The following is a 24961-nucleotide window of genomic DNA, read 5'->3' as shown; positions in this document are numbered from 1 at the left end:
TTGACCCTCCGAGAAAGGGTTAATTTTTTTGGGACCGTTTAGAGAGAGCGAGTGAGTGGTGAATGAATGAAAACTGTTTATTTAGGTGGAATGATTCCTTGTTATTGTAAAAAGGCGATGCACCAGTGAAGAAAAGAAAATAGGTGCGTACATCCATGCGTGTGTATGCTGCACATTCACGATCCTATGCGCCGATCAATGCCTGCCTCATGAGTGAACTCCCAGAGGGGAAGCAGTGTGTCACATCTGTTGTTTTTGGGGTTGGTGCGGGTGGTGATGTGCGGTGGCAAGCCAGGACACTCCCACCGCATATTTTTCATTATGCGGTACTCATTCAGCGCAGCCCCGCACGTGCCTTGTGGATGGTGGCCGGAACCCCTTGTGGCAGTCCTCGCGGCAGTGGTTGATCGTTGGTGACGATGTGTGACCAAAGGGCACGCTTTTGCTCTTTCTTGGCTGCCAAAATTCTGGGTATTGGGTAGGGGCCGCCTCTTGCGGCATAGTCCGGGCCACCAGGACGGATCGGTCGTCAATATGCTCGCCCACCAACACCTGTGCGGCCAATCCCAGACACCGCTAACCACCAACACCAATCCCATCATCGTCACCTGATACCCAGACCACCCTCACATCCACTCTACAGTGCCGGTACAGCTCTGTGCATGCAATTTTTATGCCATGAGCAAGGGTACCAGTTCTGTGAGCGCAGCCAAGTACTTTGTAGGCTCTCTACTGGCTGGGTAGATGACCGTTCTCTCCCTTGTTTGCCTTGGTCCCTCGCAACTCTACTCATAAGCCTCGTCTGCTGCGTACTGGAATGCGGAGAGTTTTATACTTCCTGGTCTGGGTTGGCGCTCTTACTCATGTGTGCAGGTGCCAACTGGGGAGATCACACCCAGCCTGGCTCGGCGTAGGGTTGTGTCTCAGGTAGCTGCTGTGAACACTGAGGTCTAACTTCTATCAGTACAGATGGCTGCTGCTCTACCACCAGCTTCATGTTCCTGCTGGTGGCACTTTTCCGAGAAGTGTTTTGGAAATTAAACGACTACACTATGCCAGGACTCTAATTGCAGTGGTTAGCTTGGGTGCATCTAGAGGTAGGTCCTTAGTAATGGTGGGGATTGTCTGCCCACTGTTGTGTTTTGCCATCGTATTTGATGACCCTAATTGTGTGCCTCGATAAAGGCTTTGAAGAGTTGGAGGTCAGTGTACCCGTCGAGCTCTCCTATACTTGTGTTAAATAGTGGGCCAGTTATAGTGCGGAGATATTCGAGATGGAAGACCTGCAGTTGTGTGTAATGTTTTCTCCAATGAAAAGCAAGTGGTTTCCTTAAAAAGACTTAGTGGTTTTCAATAGTGTTGGAAACTCGGTATTTTCTAAGGTGGGAAGCACTTGCGGATAAGAGTTTAAGTAGAGTCTATTGGCATAAGCATGTTGGGTGAGCAGTGTTATTGTGCCAAACGAAGGTAAAATATTGCGCATTTTTTTTAATTACCTTCCAGGAGAGATAAGAAATGTTGGCCACCACACCATGAATTTTTTGCTCTGTGTTTTGTTCTCCAGGTCGCTGGACCCTCAACAAGTGCAGCAAAGTGCCGGACTGGACAAGATCTTGGACCCTCTGCTGAACCGGAGGCCTGCGGTAAGCTTGCCGATGAGTGGCCAACACTGACGTCGATAGGATGGGAGTTTACCTATTTATTTGAATACTTTTAGAAAGAAGTGGGGAGTTAAACAGTAACAAATTTGAGAGATATGTTACAATCGGTGCAAAATGTAGTTTCAACATTGCAGGGTAGGTGATGGATTCAATTTCAGGGGAAAGGTGGTGCCAGTTTTTGCTTCTTCTTTGAATGAATTAATTTACTGTATTTACTAAGCGCATGAAGTATTTACAGTACTCATTTCTTCGGTAAGATAGCATACCTACTTTAAATATATGATCAAAATGAGCAGAAAAGTTGGAGGGGATACAGAAAGTGCTGCTTTTTGAAAGGCGGATTTTGTGGAAAAGAGAAAGGGGAGGGCATTTGTGACGAAATGATGTCTGCTAAGTTCTGAGGTTTTTTATGGCTGTGAAGCTTGACGTAAACTAGTACACCTAATAAGATGGGGGTGCATAATTGTGAATCGCTTCGAGAGAAATGAGAGAGAAATTGAGGGAATGGCTTTGAGAGAGAAAAATAGTAATTGAGAAGAGAAGTAGAAGTAACCAGACTTGAGTTGCCTGGCGAGTGAAAGGAGAAGTGTGCACCAAGTTTTGTATTGGTGTATTCAGTACTGAAACCGCCCTTGCACATTGAGTATTCCAACCTTTCCTCAGAATTATTGAAAGAGGGAGTCGTATCATTAAATACGGATGCAAGAACTTCTTGCCCATCATTTCATGGGTCCCCTCCTAGTTTCTGTTGGACATCTGCATTGCATAGCCACCTGCATTGTGTCTGTTAACTTTTTCTGGCATGGGGGTCACTTTATGTAACCACGTTTTCTTGATTTTTTCCCGCCTAAATTATTGCTGGTGCTGAGCTGATTGCACGGGATGACATGTATAAATATTTCTAAACAGGCTAGAAATGAAGCGCTGCAATCATGAAGTACGGAGCGCCGTGTCACTGAAGGTTGTCCACCTAGAGCGACCAATATGCATGTGCAGATGGCCAGTACGTGCAAGTGCAGTATGTGCAGTAGAAAATCCCAGCCTTCAAGAACGACATGCATGTGTGAAACGTGCAGTGCCCGCTTGTGCATGTGGGGAAACATGGACTGCTTTTTGGCCTTCCACTGAAACTGGCTGGTGGACCCTTCCTTCACCTAATCATATTTTTAGCCAAAAGTGCCATTTTTTTGTAAGACCGACAATGCCGCATCAAAAGTTCACTATCTTTTTAATCCAAAACTGTTTCTCTCCCGAAATAACGTTCTGCATGAAACCGTTATTTTGATATGGGTTTGGGTTATCATGCTGGCATTTCGTTAAGTTTTGTCTTTGGATCTAGTGCGAATTTAAACCATTCCTTCTGTGTGTACGTATATTGTAACGTACCCAAAGATTAGGCAGTCGTTTCGAAGGAAAAGCACGTTTATTGGAGCGAACTTGTGCTCCACTAACAACGCAAAGTACACGGGCGGCGAAGCAGCAGTCAACAAAGTGACGTGCGTGGGCGAGCGTCGGGGTCGAATAAAAGGCTAGTGTTTCGCGAACCGTCGATTTACATCGAGAACAAAGAAGATTATTCTAATATGTTCACGTTAGTTCGGAACGCTCTGCCTGTCAGAAGAGATAACACATGCGGCATAGAAATAAAGAATGGAACACGCCCTTTCCCTAGCACACAGATAACGCAGACCGGCGCAGGCTGGCGGTACAAGTAAAACACAAATAAACAAACCCAATGCATGGTTGGCGGCATTACCGCCCTCTAAGAGCGCATCGGCCGGATGCTAACATAAGCGACAGTCCAAATAAAAAATAAAAGTCCGTCATAGTGCGTACGAAGGTTTTAAGCGAACCACATGGACGACGTCCGGTCGCGTGCGTCGTCGTAATGTGCCGGAATCATCATCGGGGATCACTTCGTAGTTAAGTTGACCAACACGTCGTAGAATCTGGTGGGGTCCGAAATACCGTCGTAGAAGCTTCTCACTCAGTCCGCCTCGTCCGATGGGAGTCCAAACCCACACACGATCCCCTGGGTGGTACTCGGCGTCTCGGCGTTGGAGATTGTAGCGGCCGGCATCCACCCGCTGCTGGTCCGTTGTACGAACTCTAGCGAGCTTGCGAGCCTCCTCCGCACGTTGAAGGTATCCTTGTACGTCAGCGTTGAGGTCGGCTTCTACGTGCGCAAGCATGGCGTCAAGCATCGTAGTCGGCCGCCTTGCGTAGACAAGCTCGAACGGTGTCATCTGCATAGTTTCTTGGAAAGCCGTGTTTTACGGAAACGTGACATATGGGAGCACTTCGTCCCAGGTTTTATGTTCAACATCGACGTACATGGACAGCATATCCGCTATTGTCGTGTTAAAATGTTCCGTTAGTCCATTCGTTTGGGGGTGGTGGGCCGTCGTTGTTCGGTGATTCGTGTTGCTGTAGCGTAATATTCCTTGCAACAGCTCGGCAGTAAAGGCCGTTGCGCGGTCCGTGATTAGATCTTCAGGGGTTCCATGTCGCTGCACAGGTTGACTTACGAAGAACCTTGCGACTTCTTGGGCAGTTCCCCTCGTAAGAGCAGTGGTCTCTGCGTAGTACGTCGTGTAGTCTGTCGCTACGACAATCCACTTGTTCTCGGATCGTGACGTAGGAAACGGGCTCAAAGTGGATTCCAATGTGCTGGAAAGGCTTCTTTGGGATGGTGATGGGCTGCAAAAAACCGGCGGGACTTGTCGGCGGCGGTTTTTGTCGGTGGTGTTGTGGTGTCACCTGATTTCAGCAAGCTGTCTGATGGCGCCGCCTTGTCTGGGGATACAGGGGGGCGTGCCCGAGTAAAGCACTTCTTGTTGTGACGCTGACGGCTGCGGTGGTGTCTGCTCTGGCCCCGATGAAAACAGCGTCGGGTTCAACATAAACACAACATGGGGTCAGAAGTGGTTGAATAGACGCCTTCACTTATCCTTACTTAGGCAGAAGAAGAAATTATGGCACACGAGGAACAGACGCCTGAATGCAAGGGGCTCGGTATTTCGTGTCGGCAACCCGACGCGTTCGACTTTAACAACGCTGCGTCTTGGCCAACGTGGAAAACACGTTACGAGGACTACGCAGCGGTCTCCGGAGTATGCCACGCCTCAGCTGAAGTGCAAGTACGCTCAGTTTTGTACTGTACAGGCCCCGAAAGTCGACTCCTGCTCGACACTTTCTTGCTTTCTGGCGACGAGCTGCTCTCGTACGAGACTGTCCTCAAGAGGTTTACCGAACACTTTGTGCACCCGGCTCACGAGATCTATGAGTCTTCTCGCTTTCATACGCGCACTCAGGAACCGGGCGAAAGTGTTTGCGCTTATTACGCAGAATCGTGCAGCTTTGTGAAGCGCTGCAACTACCCGTCTGTTCAAGTCGAAGAGCGCCCTATGCGGGATAGGTTCGTGGTCGGCCTCTCAGAGGTGCTAGCCTTCAGGAGCAGTTGTGCCGTAATTCCAAGTTGTCGCTTAAGGAAGCTTGGACTCAGGCGCGGCAGTGGGAAGACGCCGAGAAAGAAAAAAACGGCAAAAAGAACTGTTGGAGGCTTTTCGCCAGTCGAACTAGGCGCAGCCAAAGCTCACAATGCGCCGCTACGTCCGGGGCCACGCAGCGGTATGCGCCGTTCAAGACAGAACTCTCTGGCGTCGCTACTTGTTCTTTTTTTTTTCATTCATTCATTTTTTATTTCTTCAAACATGGGTTTACACAGGACTGAAGAGATCATCTGGGCCCTTAGCAGTAATGCTAGTGCCGGGCCCATGCAGTTGATACATTTATAACATTTCAAGCACTCAGTTACACTACATGTAGAAACGAAAGAATACAAAAAAAGCAGACTATAGCATATGCAAAATATACGGTTTATAGCATGACACAAGGAACATATCTCGTAAACAAAATGAAACAATACTCGCGTACAGAGTTCATCAGATATTAAACACAGGAATTATACCAGAAAACATATAATTGAAAACACGTTACGAAAAATAAATGATTTCTTGCGTACACAGCTGATTTTTAAGTAAAGTTTCGGTGATTAAATAAGTGATGTAAGCTACTTACATTGCACGTACTTTTTGAGTGTACTGAAAAAATTCTGACTTTGTTTGACATGAACTGGTATGGTATTCTATATTTTAGTTCCGACATATTGCAGTGTACGTTTCCCATAACAGTTATGTACCGGGGGAATGTTGAAATTGTGATCCGATTGAGTTCTAGTATTTCTGACTGGTGTTATAAATATTGATGATGGTAGGGGGTTATTGTTTGATATGATGTTCCGCGTAACACAAGCTATTTTGAAATCGCGTGCAAGTAAAAAAGGTATTATTTCAAGCTGTTTGAAGAGTGGTGCCGAATGAGCCGTGCATGTGGAAAACGTCATAATTCGTAGCGCGCGTTTTTGCAATATTACAACCGGTTCAATATACGAGTGATAAGTATTGCCCCATGTTTCCACGCAGTAGGTCAAGTGGCAGTGAAAAGTACCGAAATAAATGGCTTTTAACGTCGATAGAGGAAAATGATAGCGTGCCTGGTAGAGGGTGAAACAAGCACGGCTCAATTTGCTGCAAACTATTTTTATGTGTTCCTTATAGTGCAAAGACGCATCTAGGGTGACGCCAAGATATTTACAAGTTTGTACTTTAGTAATTTCTTCTCCGCCTATCTTAAGTTTTATGCTTTTATTGATTCGTTTAGCTGAGGACGAAAAGACGACATAGTTAGTTTTGTTTACATTAAGCGTTAATCTGTTGTTGGAAAACCACTGTTCAATGTTTAGAAGTTGTCTATTGGCGGTTTGTTCTAATTTGGGAATATCCGACCCAGGTAGTAAGACCGCAGTGTCGTCAGCGTAAATTATGGTTTGCCCTTCATCTATGGAGTTAGGTAGATCGTTGACGTATAATGCGAATAAAATTGGCCCCAAAACGGATCCCTGCGGTATTCCGTGCGTAACCGGTAGAAATTCACTTGTTCTATTTTCTATATGCACTCCCTGCGTACGCTCTTGTAGATAGCTTTGGAAAAAAGCAATTGAAGGACCTCGAAAACCATAACAATTTAGCTTTTGAAGAAGTATACTGTGGTCAACCGTATCGAAGGCTTTTTTTACGTCCAGAAATAACCCGATGACATGGTTGCCGTTATTCAAAGAGGTGTTTATTATATTTGTAACCGTTGCTACAGCCGTGGTAGTGGATTTACTGGGACGGAAGGCATGCTGGTGAGGCGCTATTATGTCGTATTTTATTAGGAATCCTAAGACTCGTTTAGCTATAAGTTTTTCGTACAACGTGTTAATAACACTGAGTACGGAAATAGGCCTATAGTTTTCTAAAACGTTGTAGTCACCACTTTTATGTACAGGGGTCACTTTAGCTTTTTTTAACAGGTGAGGGTATACCCCAGCATAAAAGGCTGCGTTAAATATTTTCTCTAGGTATGTACTAAGCACCTCTGCATTTGATTTTAACATTTTCACCGTTACCTTATCATATCCCGCTGCTTTTCCCGTACAAAATGAATAAATTGTTGAGCTGATCTCGGCCGCAGTGATGTCAATGAAAGCAAACGAGTTAGCAGTTGGAGCTGGCAGTCTAAGATTGGTTAGAGGAGGTAGTCGCAAGGCCAGATTGCGGCCAATGTTCCTAAAATATTCGTTGAAGCAGTTGGCAAGGTTTATCGGGGATGAACCGTAAAGAGCAATATCAGGAAGGTTACGCGTGTTTGATTTTTCCTTGATGACCGAGTTAATTACCTCCCAAAGCTTTCTTGGATTTTTTTCATTACATAAAATCATACGGGTATAATACTGCTTTTTACTGCGGCGTAAGGCAGCTACTACTTTGTTTCTTAGGATTTTATACTGATTTCGGTAATAGATGTTGCCTTTATTCTCTTTATGCTTTCGATACCAGTAGTCTTTTGTGCGTAAAAGTGCGAGTGCACTGGCTGATACCCAAGGATGCATCGGTTGTTCATAGTTTTTTCTTTGGCGGAAATGTGTTGTTTTCATGCATTTGGTTACCGCATTTAAGAGGCATCCATACATATGGTTGACGTCAGTTCCATTTATAATATCACTGCTTGTTGCGCATAATCTATCGCGCAGGGACTGTTCATCGACTCGAGTCATCGGCAGATAAGGTGACTTTGCTCGCTCGCGGTCCGAAGGGGCAAATATGAAGATGGGGTAATGGTCGGTAATATCGGTCTCGATAACGCCTGAAAAACTACTTGATGTGTCGAAGTTGCACAAAATGTGGTCTATAAGTGTGCTAGATGTGTCACTCACACGAGTTGCAAGTTTAATGGTGTTAGTGAAACCGTACGATACGAACATTGTTTTATACGCTATGCTACATTTTCCAAATAGGTCGATGTTCATGTCCCCACACAGCACTGCCTTTCTTTTGCTCGTTGAAATATTATGTAGAACGTTCTCGAGTTTGTCAACAAAAGAATTGATTTTAGAGCTTGGTGAACGGTAGACAACACCCACAGTCGTTTCATTACTAAGTTCAACAAAAAGCATGTCATGTTCTGATGGTAGCAAGCTATTTAAGGACGCACATAATTTGAAATTACAATAATCCCTTATGAATAGCAGCACCCCTCCTCCTATAGTTTTTGTCGGACGACTGCGACAGACGACTTTATATCCAGGCATATTGACAGATTCACCAGGCTTGAGCCATGTTTCTGTTAAAGCTATGACGTCGCATTTGAAAATTAGAGCGTCTAGCATTAACTGAAGGCTGTTTATGTTCTTATTAATACTGCGTATGTTGCAATGTAAAAGACTGAAACTATAGCTCGAATTGTAACAACTGTTCAGACGGCTGACTGACAGCATGTTGGGTAGTATGAGCGGTGCTTCTGACTTAAACTATTTTTGCGAGATCGGCTTCTCGGGCGATGTGGATTACTGGGGAATTCTCAGTCTTGCGCACAAGTATTTTTCCTTCTTTGACCCATGAAAATTTCCACCCGCGTTCTTTTCGCAAGTGTATGGCTTTCCCGAGCAGCACTTTTTTTTCCACACAGAGATGTTCGTTAACGTAAATGGGTGTGTCTTCGGTGAAACCAAAGTTGATCGCTGTGAGCCTTTTCTTCCTGGCAGCCTCTAGCACCTTGTTGCGCGAAGATCGGGAGACGAACCGAACAATAATGTTCGGCTTCTCTTTGTCTTTTGACGGCACCCTATGAACGACGTCAATCTCAGAACTGTGGAGCTCAATGTTCAGTTTGGTGCTAAGCGTCTGAACTGTGTCCTCGAGCCTCTCTTTAGGATCAAATGGCATCCCTTTTTTTCGACATTATTTTGTCTACTGTACTGCTTGAGCTCAATGATGTCTGCTTTCGCAGCCGCTAGATCTTTCTTGAGTTCGTTATTTTCGTTTTGAGGGATTCATGATCCTTACGAAGACTTTGGACGTCAGTGCAGACGCTCTCCAAAGTTGTCTTGAATGCGTCAAAGCTGTCACTAACAAATGTGATCGACTTCTTCACCTCCTGCACATCCGTGTCAAGTTTTCCAAACTTAGTAGTCAGATCTTGGAGCATTTTTGCAAGTTCTTTCACTGTAGAGGGTGCTTTATCAGTCATGGCGACTTCTTATAGCAGCGAGCGACTCAGAAATATTATAATGAATGGATTATAGCCGTACCTGGAAAATTCACATGGAATGTTCAGTGGCGGGTTGTGCCTGAGCGTGCCTGAGTCGCTCGCTGCTATGACGAGCGATCCCCGATGCCGGTCCTTTTATATCCGCTGTGGTAGACTTCGCTGGCTGCAGGCCTCCACTCCACGCAGGCGCAGAGGTAGCCGGGCTGAATCCAGCGATAGCAGGGCTTCTTTTCGGCGCAGCGACAGTTCCGGGGATCGTCTTCCTGGAAAATTCACATGGAATGTTCAGTGGCGGGTTGTGCCTGAGCGTGCCTGAGTCGCTCGCTGCTATGACGAGCGATCCCCGATGCCGGTCCTTTTATATCCGCTGTGGTAGACTGCGCTGGCTGCAGGCCTCCACTCCACGCAGGCGCAGAGGTAGCCGGGCTGAATCCAGCGATAGCAGGGCTTCTTTTCGGCGCAGCGACAGTTCCGGGGATCGTCTTCCTGGAAAATTCACATGGAATGTTCAGTGGCGGGTTGTGCCTGAGCGTGCCTGAGTCGCTCGCTGCTATGACCTGCGGACGTTAACTGCATCCTCGCTTAGAATGCCCATCCCGTGCGTCCCTCTGCAATTATTGCCGAAAGAAAGGACATTTTGCTTATGTCTGTTGTTCCCGCAAAGCAAAAGCGGCCAAGCTCGCCACTATCCACTTGCATACGGTCGTCGCATCCGAGCACGCTAAGTACGTGGATGTCATGGTAGACAATTATTCGGCCTCTTTCAAGGTGGAATCCGCTGTTGAGGTCTCGGCAGTGCCAGCCGATTTCCCCGCAGTACGCCTACAGCTCGACGAAGTGGACAACTTGTTGACTGGTCGAGGAGGGCAACCGCTTCATATACCGGGATCGTACGTCGCCCAGCTCTTGTGGCAAGGGAAATGATGTGAACAGCGACTCTATGTGGTGCAGTCACTCGCACCTCCACTACTGGGTTCACCGCGTTAAATTTCTTGGAGACGTACCGTTCCCCCCCCCCTTCGAAGCATCATGCGGAACTGTTTAAGGGCCTCGGCACGCTTAAAGAGGAGTACCAAATCAGACTGAAACCTGATGCCGTAACATTTTCTCTCAATGCACGTAGACATATCCCCATCCCACTGCATGGGGTGGTTCGACAAGAACTTGACAGAATGGAGGCTGAAGGGGTCATTTGTCGGATCGATAAGCCAACACCTTGGTGTGCGGGACACGTAACAGTTCCAAAAGCCTCGGGTGGTTACCGACTTTGTGTTGACCTCACTCGTCTGCATGAGTTTGTGCTTCAATAACGCCACATATTGCCAACTGTCGAGTGAGTTCTTGGTCTGATAGGCGACGCAAAAGTTTTTTTAAGCTAGACGCTACGGCAGGGTTTCACCAGGTCAAGCTGCACCAGAGTCTCAAGAGTTGACAACTTTTGTTACGCCTTCTAACGTCCATACTGTTTTTGCCGCCTGCCGTTCGGTATCACATCGGCCCCTGAATATTTTCTGAAGCAGGTGGCAAGGATCTTCGAGGGTCGAGGAAGTGTTGCAAATTTAATTGACGACATTCTTGTCTTCGTTCGCGACACGAAAGAGCACGATGCCCATTTGAAGAAGTCCTCTGTCATCTCTCCAAAGCCGGAATAACTCTGAATGGAGACAAGTGCTGCTTTGGTGTGTCCAAAGTGCCTTTCATAGGTGTGGTTCTCTCAGATGATGGCATCAGACCCGATTCAGAAAAGTTGGAGGCTATCAAGACTCTTGAAGCGCCCAAGAACATCGCCAAAATTCGTCGACTTCTCGGGATGGTCAACCACCTAGCTAGGTTCCTCCCTAACATCCTCGAGAGTACGGCACCCCTGCGTGCTCTTCTAAGCAAGAAAACGGCCTGGTCTTGGCAGCACGAACGAGAGGCAGCCTTCAGCAATATCAAGCAGCTGCGGATGCTTGATCTTGGCAGCAGATATGTTCGTGGCTAAATATCACCCATCCTACGCCACCACGATTTCGGCGAATGCCAGTTCTTTCGGACTTAAAGCGGTCTGACTTCAAACGCAGCCGTCAGGAGAACGTCCACGAGTGGCTTTTGCTTCTCGCTGCATGAGCTTCACGGAACAGAGGTATAGTCAGACAGAGAAGGAAGCTCTGGCGGTGACATGGGCAACGCGCAGGTTGGATGAGTTCGTACGGGGCATAAACGTTGCCGTGGAAACAAATTATCAACCACTAGTCACTGTGTTTAGCAAAATTCAACTGGATAGGCTCCCTCTTTGTGCTCAAAGACTGCGCCTCAAGCTCATGCACTACCAGTTCACCATGCAGTTTGTACCAGGCTAACTACTAGCAACTGCTGATCCTCTCTCAAGGATACAACCGAACGTTTCTTCTCCCCTTGACTCTGTGGAGTTGTTTGCAACAGGAGGTGTTAGCAACGCGTCCTCAACTTTGCCACTGAATTCGGATGACGTAAAGAGAGCCCAAAGCACGGATGGCGTGTGCAAATCCCTTATTTCTTTGGCCCAACGTGACTGGCCGCATAAGAAGAAGCTGCCCTTGCATTTGACGAAGTATGCTGTGGTATATAACGAGATCACAGTCTGTGACGGGCTTCTGCTCAAAGGTTCCTGTATCATAGTTCCTACTTCCTTGAGACCAGCAGTCTTGCATCTGTTGCATGAAGGACATGAAGGTATAAAACGGCGCAAAGTGAAAGCCAGAGATTCGGTGTAGTGGCCGGGGACTGCAAAATACTTCGAGTCCATGGTAGCCCGATGCGAACAGTGTGCAAGCACTAGGATTAATCCAGCCCAGCCACTTATTTCTATACCATTACCGGGCCGCCCATGGGAGGTTCTGGGCATGGATCTCTTCCATAGCAAAGGACAAGCGTTTTGCTTCTAGTGGAATATTACTCCCGCTACCCTGAGCTTATTACCTTACGGTCGTCCACAGCTTCTGCAGTCGTCGAGGTGCTCAAGAGCATATTTGCTCGACATGGTATCCCAGAAGTTGTGAGATCGGATAACGGGCCACCCTTTTCCTCCCATGAGCTCAAGGGGTTTGCCGACTCCTATGGGTTCACCGTTGGGACCAGCAGCCCGCACTTTCCTCAGTGAAACGGAGATGCTGAAAGGATGGGCCGTACAGTGAAGGAACTGCTTGTCAGATCGAGTGACCCACATCTAGCTTTACCCAGCTACAGAGATACCCCGGGCGTGAATGGCTTCAGCGCAGCTCAACTCCTAATGGGGAGGCAACTCAAAACTCGCTTACTTAAGATGAAACAGTTGCTGCAACCATCCTGGCCGGCTAGAGACACAGTGGCCACAAGGGATACATCTTACAAGATGAAAAGTGAGTGCAACTTCAACCAGCAGCATCAAGCTAGGCTACTGCCTCTGCTGGAGGCCGGAGAACGAGTGTAGGTTCGACCTGAAGGAGTTCGAGCTGCAGTGTTAAGTGAGGGCCAACGACCTCGCTGTTATATTGTAGAGACCTATCAAGGTGCAGTACTGTAGTGTAATCGGTGACACCTGTTGGGTTTCTCAGCCGAATGAAACAGACCCTGTAATTCCTAAGGACACAACGCAGAAACACAATGCAAATTCAACGGTGGAGACACCGAACGATGCACCGAACGTAGCAACAGACATCGGCAGTGACCATCGAGATGATGGGGTTATGAGAACGCGTAGTGTCGCCGTTTAGTTCCACCAGCCCATCTGAACATTTAAAGCTACACAAGTTCCTAAAGGAAGGAGGTGTTGTGGTGTCACCTGGTTTCAGCCAGCTGTCTGGTGGCGCCGCCCTCACGGAAGACACAGGGGTGCGTTCCCGAATAAAGTACTTTTTGTTGTGACGCTGACGGATGTGGTGATGTCTGCGCTGGCCCCGACGAAGACAGCGTCGGGGTCAACTTAAACACAACAGCTGGCAGTCACGGCAGCTCCAGACTTAGTGGGTGACGTCGGATGTAAGGCGCGGCCAGTACTACCTCGCGTTGATTTTTCCAATTGTGCGAGCTGTGCCGAGATGCCCGGGAGACGGGTCGTCGTGGCACGCTCCCAAAATTTTGCCAGGAAGATCTGCCGGGATGGCAAGAAGGTAATTCATTCTCGTTCCGGGCCTGAAATTGTTCTTCACGAGGAGAGGGTTTTCATGCTCAATGCTGTTAAGTTTCGTTTGAAGGCCCTAGGCACGGCGACATTGCGTCCTTCCAGGCAGTCGATCATGACGTGTAACTCCGGGTCGGCACGCTGTTGGGCGGCTCCATCGCTCACCGTCACGACTCCGAAGAACGCGCTCTCGGCATCAGTCTTGAGGTAGTGGTTAGACGGGGGCACGGGACAGACAGTCGGCGTCAGAGTGTTTCCTGGCGGATTTATGGGCAATTGTAATGTCGAATTTCTGGAGGCGCAACCTCCATCGCCCAGGGCGACAAGGAAGGCCTTCCAAAGTAGCGAGCCAACACAGCGCATGGTGGTCTGTCACAACCTTGAACAGTCTCCCATACACGTATGGGGAAAATTTTGAAATGGCCCATATGATAGCCAGGCACTCTTCTTCGGAGGCAGAGTAGTTTTTCTTCTCTTTCGACAGACAACGGCTGGTATAGGCGATTACCTTTTCGCAACCGCTTTGCTTTTGGACGAGGATGGCACCCAAACCTATACCACTGGCGTCCGTGTGCATTTCCGTTTCGGTGTTTTCGTCGAAATGAGCGAGCACGGACGGGTTTTGCCGGCGTTTTCGCTGCTCGCAGAATGCTTTTTCTTAGACGTTTTCCCAGCTAAACGGTGTGCTATCTTTCGTCAAGCGTGTGAGTGGCTCTGCAATGCGTGCGAAGTTTGCGACGAAGCGCCTGTGGCAACAGCACGCCAACGAGAACTCGCTAGCGCGCCAGTGCCAGCCTGCGCGCGTTCTGTGAACTAATTCGTGGAGCAATGAACGTTGCGGCCCAAAAAAAGGTGAACTCAGTATAGCAAACATCAGCGCAAAACGAAAAAGTTACTTAATAAAAAAAAAAACGCGTACCCGCTGGGATTCGAACTTGTGACTTGCAAAACATTTGCGTTGACATACCTAGCGCTCCAAACCACTAGGCGACAAGCCAACGCGACCATTCTTGGAAATATAAGGTATATAATGTATAACCTGTTTATACTTTTATTGAGTTTTATCATTCCAAGCAGCTTAGGTGACTATTTGTTGTTTTGCGCTCGTGCAGTACGCATCCCCCAAGTTTCCACAATATCTCACGTCTAGCAATTGCATTTCTTAGACGGAAAAGCGTTCGCAGATGCGTAGTCGTGCTGCTGGCCGCTGTGCTTGTTCGCCCAGCGCAAAAAAGTGCTTCCCGCACCCTAGTTTTACGCTATACGGTAAAAATATCAGTTCATTTTATTTCCTTCGTACCCATATTGACTTCGCTTACTCTTCTCCCGCCTTCGAGAGGCCTTATATTTTCCTACTGGCGTACCAGTCAGCGAGGCGTCGCATGTGCGCTTGTGTGAAGCGACCTTCACTTGGAACTAGATACAGTGTACAAACTAACCAAGTAAAGAAAGGCACATTCTTCCATTCACAAACGTGTCCTGGCTTCGTTTCAACTGAGCGAACGAATTGCGATGACCCGTCGGCGGCCGGTGGACGAAACGCTGGGCCGACTGACGCTGTCTGAAGGCCGGGGAGCCAATTGCGAGTTTGGCTCCTTCTGACGTCACACGAAAATGCCACAGAAAATGGGCGAGCGTAAAGAGAGGGGGACAGCATTTTCGAATTAATTTTTCTACTAAATAAAATCGCATAAACGCGCCCAGAGTGGTCGAAACATGGCCTGGGGACTCCGGACTACAATTTGCGATAGTAATCCCGCAATGTTTACATATCACTTCAGTGTCCCTTTAAGGCCAGCTAGCACAGTGTCCTTGACTCTTTGAAACGTTGCTGGCGCCGTGCACAGCCCAAACGTCACCACCTTGAACTCGTATAGGCCGTCCGGGGTTATAAATGCAGTCTTCTCTCTGTCTCTCTCGTCCCTTTCAATTTGCCAGTAACCGGTCTTCAGATCCATCGGTGAGACATACTTGGCATGGCAGAGGTGGTCGAGGGCGTCGTCGATTCGTGGCAAGGGGTACATGTCGTTTTTGGTGATTTTGTTGATTTGTTGAGTCAACGCAGAACCTTAAAGTGCCGTCTTTTTTCTTTACGCGTACGACGGGCGCAGCCCAGGGTTTTTCGATGGCTGTATAATGTCGTCGCCGAGCATGTCGTCTACTTGAGTCCAGATGGCTTCCCGCTCGTGTAAAGAGACGCGGTACGGTGACTGTGGGTAGATCGGGCTCCATCTTCGGTTGTAATTCGTTGCTTCGCTAGGGCTGTCTGAAGTAATTTTGAACTTGAAAAACAACAATCGGCGTAGCGACACAGCAAATCCAGTAATCTGTCCCGATGTTCTTGTGGCAGCGCCGGGTTCATGTCAAAAGGATGCGGCAGCTTGGAAGCATATGCGCGTGCGCGTTCAAAATTGGTGACCGCGATCACTTGACTCGCTTCTTGCGTTTCTTCGAGGAACGCAATTGCAGCGCCCTTTTTTAGATACTGGAACTCCTCGGTGAAATTGGTAACTAAAACGTTGGTTTTGCATTCCTTAAAGCGCGTAATAACTCTTGCGACGGAGACACCGTGGTTGAGAAGCAACCTTTGGTCACTCTCTATGATAGCGTCGATGTCAGGAGCAGCATTCTCACAGTAGGCGGTGATCATCGAGCTTGCGCGGTGTGGCAGGGTTACGTGATCCTCGGCCATCCTTACAGCAGCACAGTGATCGGGGTTCGGTTGCGGCGTCCCGAGTGATCGGAGGAAAACGTTATCGACTTGGTCTGCAGATCAATTATTGCGCCGTTGTCCGTCGAAAAATTCATTCCGAGAATTACGTCGCGGGAGCAGTTAGGCAAAGTGACAAACTCAGCAGGGACGTAGTGCCGCCTATGGTGACGCGTGATGTGCATGTTCCACTTGGACTTACGAAATGGCGTCGTGCTGTGCGTAAATGCGGACCGTCCTATCTTGTCGTAACTTTGGTCGGCTTAGACGCGCATGACCCTCTCACTACCGAGTAGTCGGCTCCCGTGTCGATGAGAGCGACTACCTCCAAGCCGTCGATGGACAACTGGACGTCGGACGCCGCCTTCCTCGAGTTCCGGGTGCGTCGGGGCGTCGCATCTCGGCTTGTGCGTGTTGAACGTCGGCCACTGTGCGACGTCGTTGTCGTCGTCTTAGCGGTTTCTCGGTCATGTTTTGTACGTGCCGCGCAGCGTAGCTGTCGTCGTGTTCGGGAGTCTCCTTAGGATTCCGCCGGGTCGTCGGGATGAGGGCATGGCCTAAATCGCAGTCTTCGGCGCGCCCTTGCGTCGTTGAAGGGTTTTCGTTTTTAGGACGTTGTGCAACTTCAGCTCCAGGAGTTGCTTCTGGGGGAACTTCCACGGAGAACTCAGCATTGCTGCGGCGGTCCGGCAACTGGTATGAGTAGGGCGACGGCGAACAGTTGAAACGGGCTGGTCCACGGCTGGTGTTGGACCGGTATTCTTCGATCTCCGATGGGCGCTGGTCGGTTCGGGGGCGGGGTGCGTCGACGGAGAACCCTCTCTAACCGAGCCTTTTGTAGGGGCAGCGACGGTAGATGTGGTCGGCCTCTTCGCAGTGGTAGCACAGTGGATTATCACAGAACAGGGAGGATTTTAGAGAAGTAAAGGTCTAGCTTTGCCTGTAGTGCCAGAAAAAGCGTAGTGGCGGCGTTGTGAACTACCGAGTACGCCCGCTTGATGACGCTGTAAACACGGCTTTGTAAACATGGCGGATGCTTTTTGCACCGGCCGTTTGAGCTCCTTAATAACATGGCTGCCCTCGCACGGCGGCCCCCGGCTCGCTGCTCCACGGCCGGACTCGACTCTCCTCCCGCGCGCGAAAGGAGCGTCGAGTTCGGCCGTGGGTGCTCGTGCTGGTTCCTGGCTGGAACGCTGGCCGCGTGTTTACTTGCGCCGCGCTAGTGAAGTGATGTTACGCCAGGTGACCAGATGGCCTCGACTGGCACAGACCACAGTAAGCAGCAAGTGAGAACAAATCGTTTATTGACATCTGCAAGTTTACAGAGGCCAGGACATCATTTCATTTCGATCGCTGCAATTGTACGTGACTTTCATGACAACATTTTGTTTGCCATAACAACTCGTTCACTTGCGCTAAGATTTCGAACGAAGGGCACAAATGAGGTATTGACGGCGACAATTCTTTCATTTGCACCGTCTTTCTAGCGGAATGCATAACACTCACCTTCTATTGGAAGAATCAAATATTCTGGCCTCGACAGCTGTCTTCCGATGCGGAATTTCCCACATTTGTCACTCCACAAGCACTCAATTCCCGTGTTTTGCAGTCCTCTCAACAACTGATGGAGGCAAAAGCACATAACAGCAATAACAGTCACGAAACCAGTGCTCCGCGCACATAGAAACGGTGGGCCGTTGCAGCAGTTTCAATTTGAATTGGCGGCTTTGTGGTTGCGAATTCAGAAACGAGGTGGTGGACCAGTCGGCTGTTCGTAAAGAGTTGCGTACATTTTTGCTCAACGGATGTTTGATGTGGAACTTGTTAATAGTATTTTTAAATAACACATTGTAAGTGAACTGTGTGGGCTCTTCCAGTCACGGAATGAAAGTTTTGTATCCTATACCAAAAGTAACCTTTTTCTTGCGCTGTCTGGTGGGGTTGATGGTCGAAAACAGCGCTGTAGGTTTATAGTGCCTGGAATAGTATATTCTAGGCACTATAGTAGGTTGGTCACGTGGGGCGTCGATTTTTACGCCGCCTATAGGGAAGCTAGGGAACGTCCAAGCTTGAGAGGCCTGGGATTATTGTCGGACGTTCGCCACACGTCGGTCTTCCTTGGGGCGGCCCACGGAGCAAGATAAACAGGAGCGCCGACTTCGCTCTCTCCTGCGGGCTCTTAATCACGGCCCCCGCGATCGGCTGCCGGCGGCGCGCCGTTGCTTCGGCCGTCCCAATCGCCCGGAGAGAGCGTAATTCCGAAGGGGCCGGTTGGCCGTTTTCCGCCGCAGCGCGGCGCGCGGAGCCGATGGTTGCAACGAAAGCTGGGTATGCTGCAACGCTTCTCGAAATGGCGTTTCGTCAACTTTCGCGCTTCGTATCGCAATAAAAAGAAAGCATAGCTGATGTTATGGATGCAAAGGGACTCATAGAACCTGATAATAATGAATTTATTTTACCTACGATTGCAGCTATGCGACTTCTTTAACATGTGCCGCATAACGTCTTCGACACCCAGACAATATTCCCTACTACCAATGGTAAATTTCTGGTGCTTAAATAACGTTCGGTTCACTAAAAGGTGTATATTTTTCAGGTATTTCTTATCCAGGCTTACGTACTTTATATAATCCGCATAGTCAATGCTGTTCAGTAGAGCGCGGGGCGCGACCGCGTCATACGCACGACGGATGGATGCGTTCTTATCTGGCCTTCGAATTAATGACTGTTGGGTGGAAGCACCCGCCATATTTTTAGGATTAACACGTTTAAAGAGTATTACGTTGAGCGATAGCCTCAAAGATATGGCAATCTGTTCTACACATGTGCGTTAAGCAAGTTACAGTTTCAATTTCAGTCGCAACAAATAAAACAACTTGAAGTCAAATGCACCCCGATTTCATTGTATTCTTAAACGTATTTCGGTGACCGCAGGCAAGCCCAATTTTCCCTATTTTGGACCCAAGACTAAAGGCATTTAAATTTTCAATTACTGATTTCGAAGCCCATCCATGTGTAAAGCAATGATTACAGGTTTCATGTTTGCTTTGGTCCGGACATAAACACACTGCAGCTGTTTTCAGAAGCCCGTTCTTCCACACGAAAATATGCGAGACTTGTCCGTATGAAAAAAAAAAGGTGGCGACAACAGTGTTTGCAAAATCATTTTAGTGTGACAGCGCACAACCTGCATAAAACTCCTCGTAAGATTTTGTGCGTTTTAGGGGCAACCGAATGCTTGTAATGCTGCTTTCTTTAGATAGGGACAGTGTGTCTTTCGTTTAGAGAAAACTGCATAAAGAAGGAATAACACCATCGCAAACGGCGGCTAATCGTTAGCTGAGTCGCACGCCGCAAAAAGCGAATATAAATTGAAATCTTGTAAAAAAAAAAAGCATTTGTGTAAGAATATAATCAATAGGCTGCATAACAGGTGTTCCTTGGACGAGCTATCAAGCAAAAATATACAAATGTTCAACTTCTAAAAATAACTGGCAAAATCAAACACGGCGCCAATATAAAAATGCAACCACTGCGCTCGATTCTTGTCCATCCCACCCTATGCGGAAATAAAAATATAACTGCTGTTCCAACAAGCAAGCACCCGATAATTATGTAGCCGAGAAGTTTTCGCACCCAAATTTCCGCGCACCTGAATGTCCGCACGGAAATTTCCTGCACCAATCAAGCGCAGCAATCACAGTGCGATTAACTTTTCGGTGCTGTTCCTCGAAGCTTCTGAGACAAGCGGCCGCGTCATGACCCGGTAGTTCGGTTCGTCAGCTCAACAAGAATAAAGCTGCAACACAGTTACGCGAATTCCAGTCGTGAAAACACGCAGCAACTCAGGCCCCCACAAAGCCGGCCAGGGGAGTCGGTGCAAGCTGCCGAACCATCGGCTAACACCGCCACCTCGCGGCGCTTTGCGGAGTTAGTCAAATTACATGTTTTTGCTGGGGGACGCGCCGAATGGGACGGCCGGAGCAACGGCGCGCCGCCGGCAGCCGATCGCGGAGGCCGTGTCTTAATGTCCATAACTCGCGGAGCGCAATGTAGATGGCGCAGCGAATGGTCCGGTGGCTAAGCGGCTGGCGTTGCCCGTGCGCCGGCGGGCGCGTTGGCGGAACGCATTCCGTGGGATTTTGTCGTCTGCTTCGGCGACGGTAGTTTTGGGCACAGAGTGCTTTGGGCCTGCGTTGGTGCCGCTTCGCGTTCATTGCGCTCCTCCTTCGCACAGTTTGATTAACTTGTTCGACAGCACCTTCTGGGTAACACGAACCCGAAGTAATTGAGTGGTCGTACGGCACGGCAAACATGCGTGAAGGATTGGTTTGCATGGCGGGAAAACAAAATGTAGAGCGCACATATAGACATATGGCTGCTATACAAACACTGCCTTTTGCGCAGTGCTTGCCGAAAATGTCACTCCGTTTTGTAAATTTGTGAGCACCAATTCGGCATTTTTTTGACAGGTTTTACAAAAAGCGAAAGGAGCAACTGGTTCTGATCACTAGCGATTATAAAAGTTGCCTCAGCTTTCTCGCCGTTCTCCAACTTACGTCCAAAACAGAGTGTGCCTAGAACACGGACCGGCACTCACACGCTCATCAGGAAATAACAGAAACGCGATCACATCACTCGCGACTGCCCGCGACGTAGCAATCTGCTCAAGATCGAGGCCCTGACAGTGCGGTCTTTTCACAAGCCTTCATTTCGCGATATTTGAATTCGTCCGGACCCTATATCTCTGTGGTGATGACTCGCCAAAAGAAAAAGTTTGACGAGCCGGCTGTTTTGCTGGTCAGCGGCTTAAAGAAAAAAAAACTCCGGGAACCCTCGTAGGCCCAAAATTGCAGCCATACAAATCGCAGCATTTTATTTGGAGTCCAAGGCGTTATCGACGAGATAACACGACCGTAGAGCGACAGTGAACATTGGGCGGTAAGTTGCGGTATGAGTTACAATGAATGTTGCGTTTGATATTCTTGGGTGTCTTATCAAGATGACAATGTTTCTGTAGACTTATTACAACAGGGCAGCCGTCCATTTCAGTCATTGGCACAGAAGTGTGTGTCTCATTGCCATTTGCCGATGGAGACTCCGGGCGACCCTTGTAAGCATTGTTAGTGCGCAGAAGCGGGATAAATAATTAAGCACGCGGTCGGAGAGCGGGCCAACAACAGAGGGTAATTTTTGCGCTGCATCGATTTGTCGTAAGCAGAATCACGCTAGGCTGCATGTTGGGGCGTTTCATATTACTATTACTCATTCTTTGGTGATTCTAAAGTCGTCGTCGTTCAGTTGCGTCTTACATCTGCTGGGTTAGTACAATATTTTTAGCGGGTCTTCATAATGTCAGAATAAATGCTCCCCGATAGGGAATAAGCGATCGGCATGTATGCGGTGGCATGCGATTATCTGCGCCGTCTATTCCGGCTAAGCGCGGGTGTTTAAATTCCGCGCGTGCAGGCATTCCTCCTACATAGTAGGACAGGCATACGACAGACGTCGTTGCGAAAAAAACGACGCCTCTGGGGAGAGCGAAGAAGGGAAAAGCCATGTACAGAGGCACAGCGACGAGAGGGCAAACGAAGGAGGAAGAGAGCAAAAGGAAAGCTGGGCGGCCGGCGGCGCGTGGACATTATCGGCCCGAGCAAAATAATTTTTCTTGGCCACAGTCGGCGCTCCTCTTTATATCTTGCTCCGTGGGGCGGCCTGTTGCACCGCAGGTGGTCGGGTCCAAACAATGGATCCCAGTTTTCAACTCACTTTGTCGGAATCTGCCGTACCACTTGCAAACCAGAATAAAGTACTAGGGCTCACTGTCTGGCAGAATAGACTCAACGCACATGCTATCTACCTACCCAAGTATCATGCAGACCAAATTTTGGGCCTCCTACATTGCGTCACCACATGAGCACATGGCCCTCGGGAGTTGGATTGCCTCAAGATCACCCATGCCATTTTTCCCCCACGCGTCACGTACTCCCTACCATACATCGCAATAACCCGCACCGAACTGTCACAAACCGAGGCCATACAACGCGCACTCTATCGCCGTATACCACAGCTACGCCCAGCGCTCCACCCGACGCCATCCTGCACACGGGCACCTTTAACTAACCATGCCAGCTTATAGAAGCCCACTGACTGCCCTTCTATCCCACCTTGCCCTAACTCGCAGTGGCAGGACAGTCCTATCCCCACTCAATGAACCCGGCCGTCCACCACTCCCAACCAACCTTAAGCCCTACATAATATCGAGCCCTTCTCTATACCCTCCTCATGCAACATGCACTCCCTGTTACGCCCACCATCGCCTGGCGCGAGCACAATACCATCCCAAACACGCCCGCCTTCTCGGATACAGTATATGTGAGCCACCACCCGGACTTTCTATCCTCTGCAAGGGGAAGGAAGCAGCAGCCGCCCTGGTCACCAGCCTCCACCCATCCCCTACCCTCGCAATAACAGATTCACAAACGGTCGTTACAAATGTTTTCAGGGGCATCGCTTTGCTCCTCGCTCAATTCTCTGCTCCTACATTTCTCGTTTGCGCATCATCTCTTTTTTGTACACTGCTGGCAGTACGGGCTTCGGCAGCGGGGAGAAGGTCCTTCAAGCGGCCCATGATTTGATACACCGGATTCCTCAACAAGGCCCCTTCTTCATTTCCCAACCCCCTCTTTACCTGAAGCCACTGCGCACCTTCTGCAAAATCACTCTCCATCAGAGGCTGTCACACACCATCCTTCCACCCCTTCAGCCCTCATTATCCCTCATGAAATCAGTACTCTGGAGAATAATCCAAACCCGCCTCTTCTCCACTCGAGCCATCTATCATTCAACATCCCTGTTCCCCACATCACCATTCCCCTTTCCACCCCCACATGGGCACATATGAAGACGCCCCCACACCACCTGGCAGTGTTATGCCCTGTTTTTTCTTTCGCCACACAACCTCCCTACCCGTCTGTGTGCCCTCACGAGCTTATGCTGCCAGTCCCAGTGCGCCCCAATCCACTATGCTCAGGCCCACAAAGCTGCCTTTAAGGTTGAACAGTGCACAGGCCTAGCCAGAATAAAACTTCTCTCTCTCTCTCTTTCTCTAAGACCATTAGATGTCATATACACTCAATACAAAAATGAATGACTAATAGCTGTTTTTATTGGAATTTGTGGTAGAATTTTTGTTTTGAATTTTTGCACTGCACTTCACAAGTCTCTAATCCAAGAGTTAATACGTGCTGGCACTAGTCTAGTCTCAGCTAGGGGTGTGAGTACACAAAATGTATTGTTGCAGAGACATTTAAAACTGTATAATTCTTGCAGGTTGAGAAGATTCGGACGGTGACCACAAATGCCAACTCCCTCCGGGCAACAAAGAATGGAGTCCTGCCTGTTCTGATGGGCGGCCAGAGGGACGTTCTTTGGACCACCGAGTTGGAAGAGTAAGCATGGTTCATAAACTTTCACCACTGGCGTATGTCACAGTTCTAACATGTTGGAAATGCAAGCGTTGCTTGTTATGTTTTACCATTCACAAGCAGGGCCTCCTTCAGCCACATTCGTATTTAGGCTTTCTTTTTTCTGGTCTTTTATGGTCTTTATGGTCTTGTGCTCACAATATAATGACTGCATTCCCTTCAAGGGAAAAATATGGCACAAAATAACCTGAGTTGAAAGACTAAGTGCGATTCATTAAATCTCACCACTGGTGTGAGTCGCAGTTCTAACTTAAAGGAGCCATGAAGAGAAAATACAAGTTGGGTTTATTAGAAAGACTGCTTAGTCCCGACAACAATGATATCAATATCATCGCAATCTTCGAACAAATAAGGGAGATATTATAGAAAACGTGTGAAGCAGTCGCGACCCCCTAGCCAATTTCCCGCAACTTTTCTATGACGTCACGGAACGTTGTTTGTGCGATTGGCGGCCGCCTAACTGACCTGTCGTGACGAAACATGACTGGACGTCTGTAATACGGCCTCTAGTTCCATTTGACCGCATCACTTGAATGCTAACGTGCAGTTAACGCACTGAAAATTATGTTTTATTGTTGGCCCGTATGACGTCATTCTTGCTTATAAGACGTCACTGTGGCGCAAAATTTGAAAGTTTTTAAATACTTCTTGCTTTTTTTCGTTAAAAAAACATCTTTTGTGGCTCTAATGAAGCTGAGTGAGATACTGAATCCTAGTTCTTTCAAATTAAACGAAGTTGTATTTTCTCTTCATGGCTCCTTTAAGGAAAATGCATGCATTGCATGGTTTTTTACTATTAAGAAGCTGGGCCTTCTTTCGGCAACATTTGTATCAGGTTTTGTTTCCACTTTCTCCAAGGGAACAATATAATATATGACAAAGTACCGTGTCGAGAGTTGGTGTAAATTCCTCGTGTAAAGCAGGGAACCACAGAAAGACTAAGGAAAGACAGAATATGAGAGCGCTGACAGGACATCGGTTGCACGTCATGTTTTTTTTTAAGTCCTTGCATGTTTGCGTTGTTTTCAAGGATATATAAAGTATATTTACACAGCATGTAATGCCATCCTATCTTGTAGGGCACAATCACACTTCAATCCTTTTTTGTACAAAGTGTTACCTGTGACAATCTGAGTGGCATCGCTGGTTGGCAAAAGCACATATTGCAGTGCACAACCAGCACTTATTGTTGGTGCACGTCACATAAACCTAAGACACCTGTGCCAAGGTCTTGCTGCTAGTTCAATATCTCCAAATCACTCTGGTCTTCCACAGGGCCACAATGTTCTTCCCAGCTGTTGCTTCAGCTCGTCAAACCCTAATTGTCAAA

The 24961-nt window shown here is 48.3% G+C and overlaps 1 protein-coding gene across 1 annotated transcript in view; it reads left to right on the top strand.

Moving 5' to 3' along the window:
* The window catches only part of LOC144143307 (DNA (cytosine-5)-methyltransferase 3A-like), a 268623-nt gene that overhangs the window by 218379 nt on the left and 25283 nt on the right, over positions 1-24961 (top strand). The window contains exons 13-14 of the mRNA XM_077675079.1: positions 1565-1643; positions 23477-23595. Of these exons, the coding sequence (XP_077531205.1) occupies positions 1565-1643; positions 23477-23595 (198 nt within the window). The remainder of the gene's footprint in view (positions 1-1564; positions 1644-23476; positions 23596-24961) is intronic.

This window comes from Haemaphysalis longicornis, unplaced genomic scaffold, assembly GCF_048455015.1.
Source record: "Haemaphysalis longicornis isolate Haplotype H1 unplaced genomic scaffold, Haemaphysalis longicornis Haplotype H1 scaffold_6, whole genome shotgun sequence".
In the NCBI taxonomy this organism is placed as follows: Eukaryota; Metazoa; Arthropoda; class Arachnida; order Ixodida; family Ixodidae; genus Haemaphysalis; species Haemaphysalis longicornis.
Note: the sequence above shows the minus strand (reverse complement) of the source record. Positions and strands in the feature narration are given on the sequence as shown.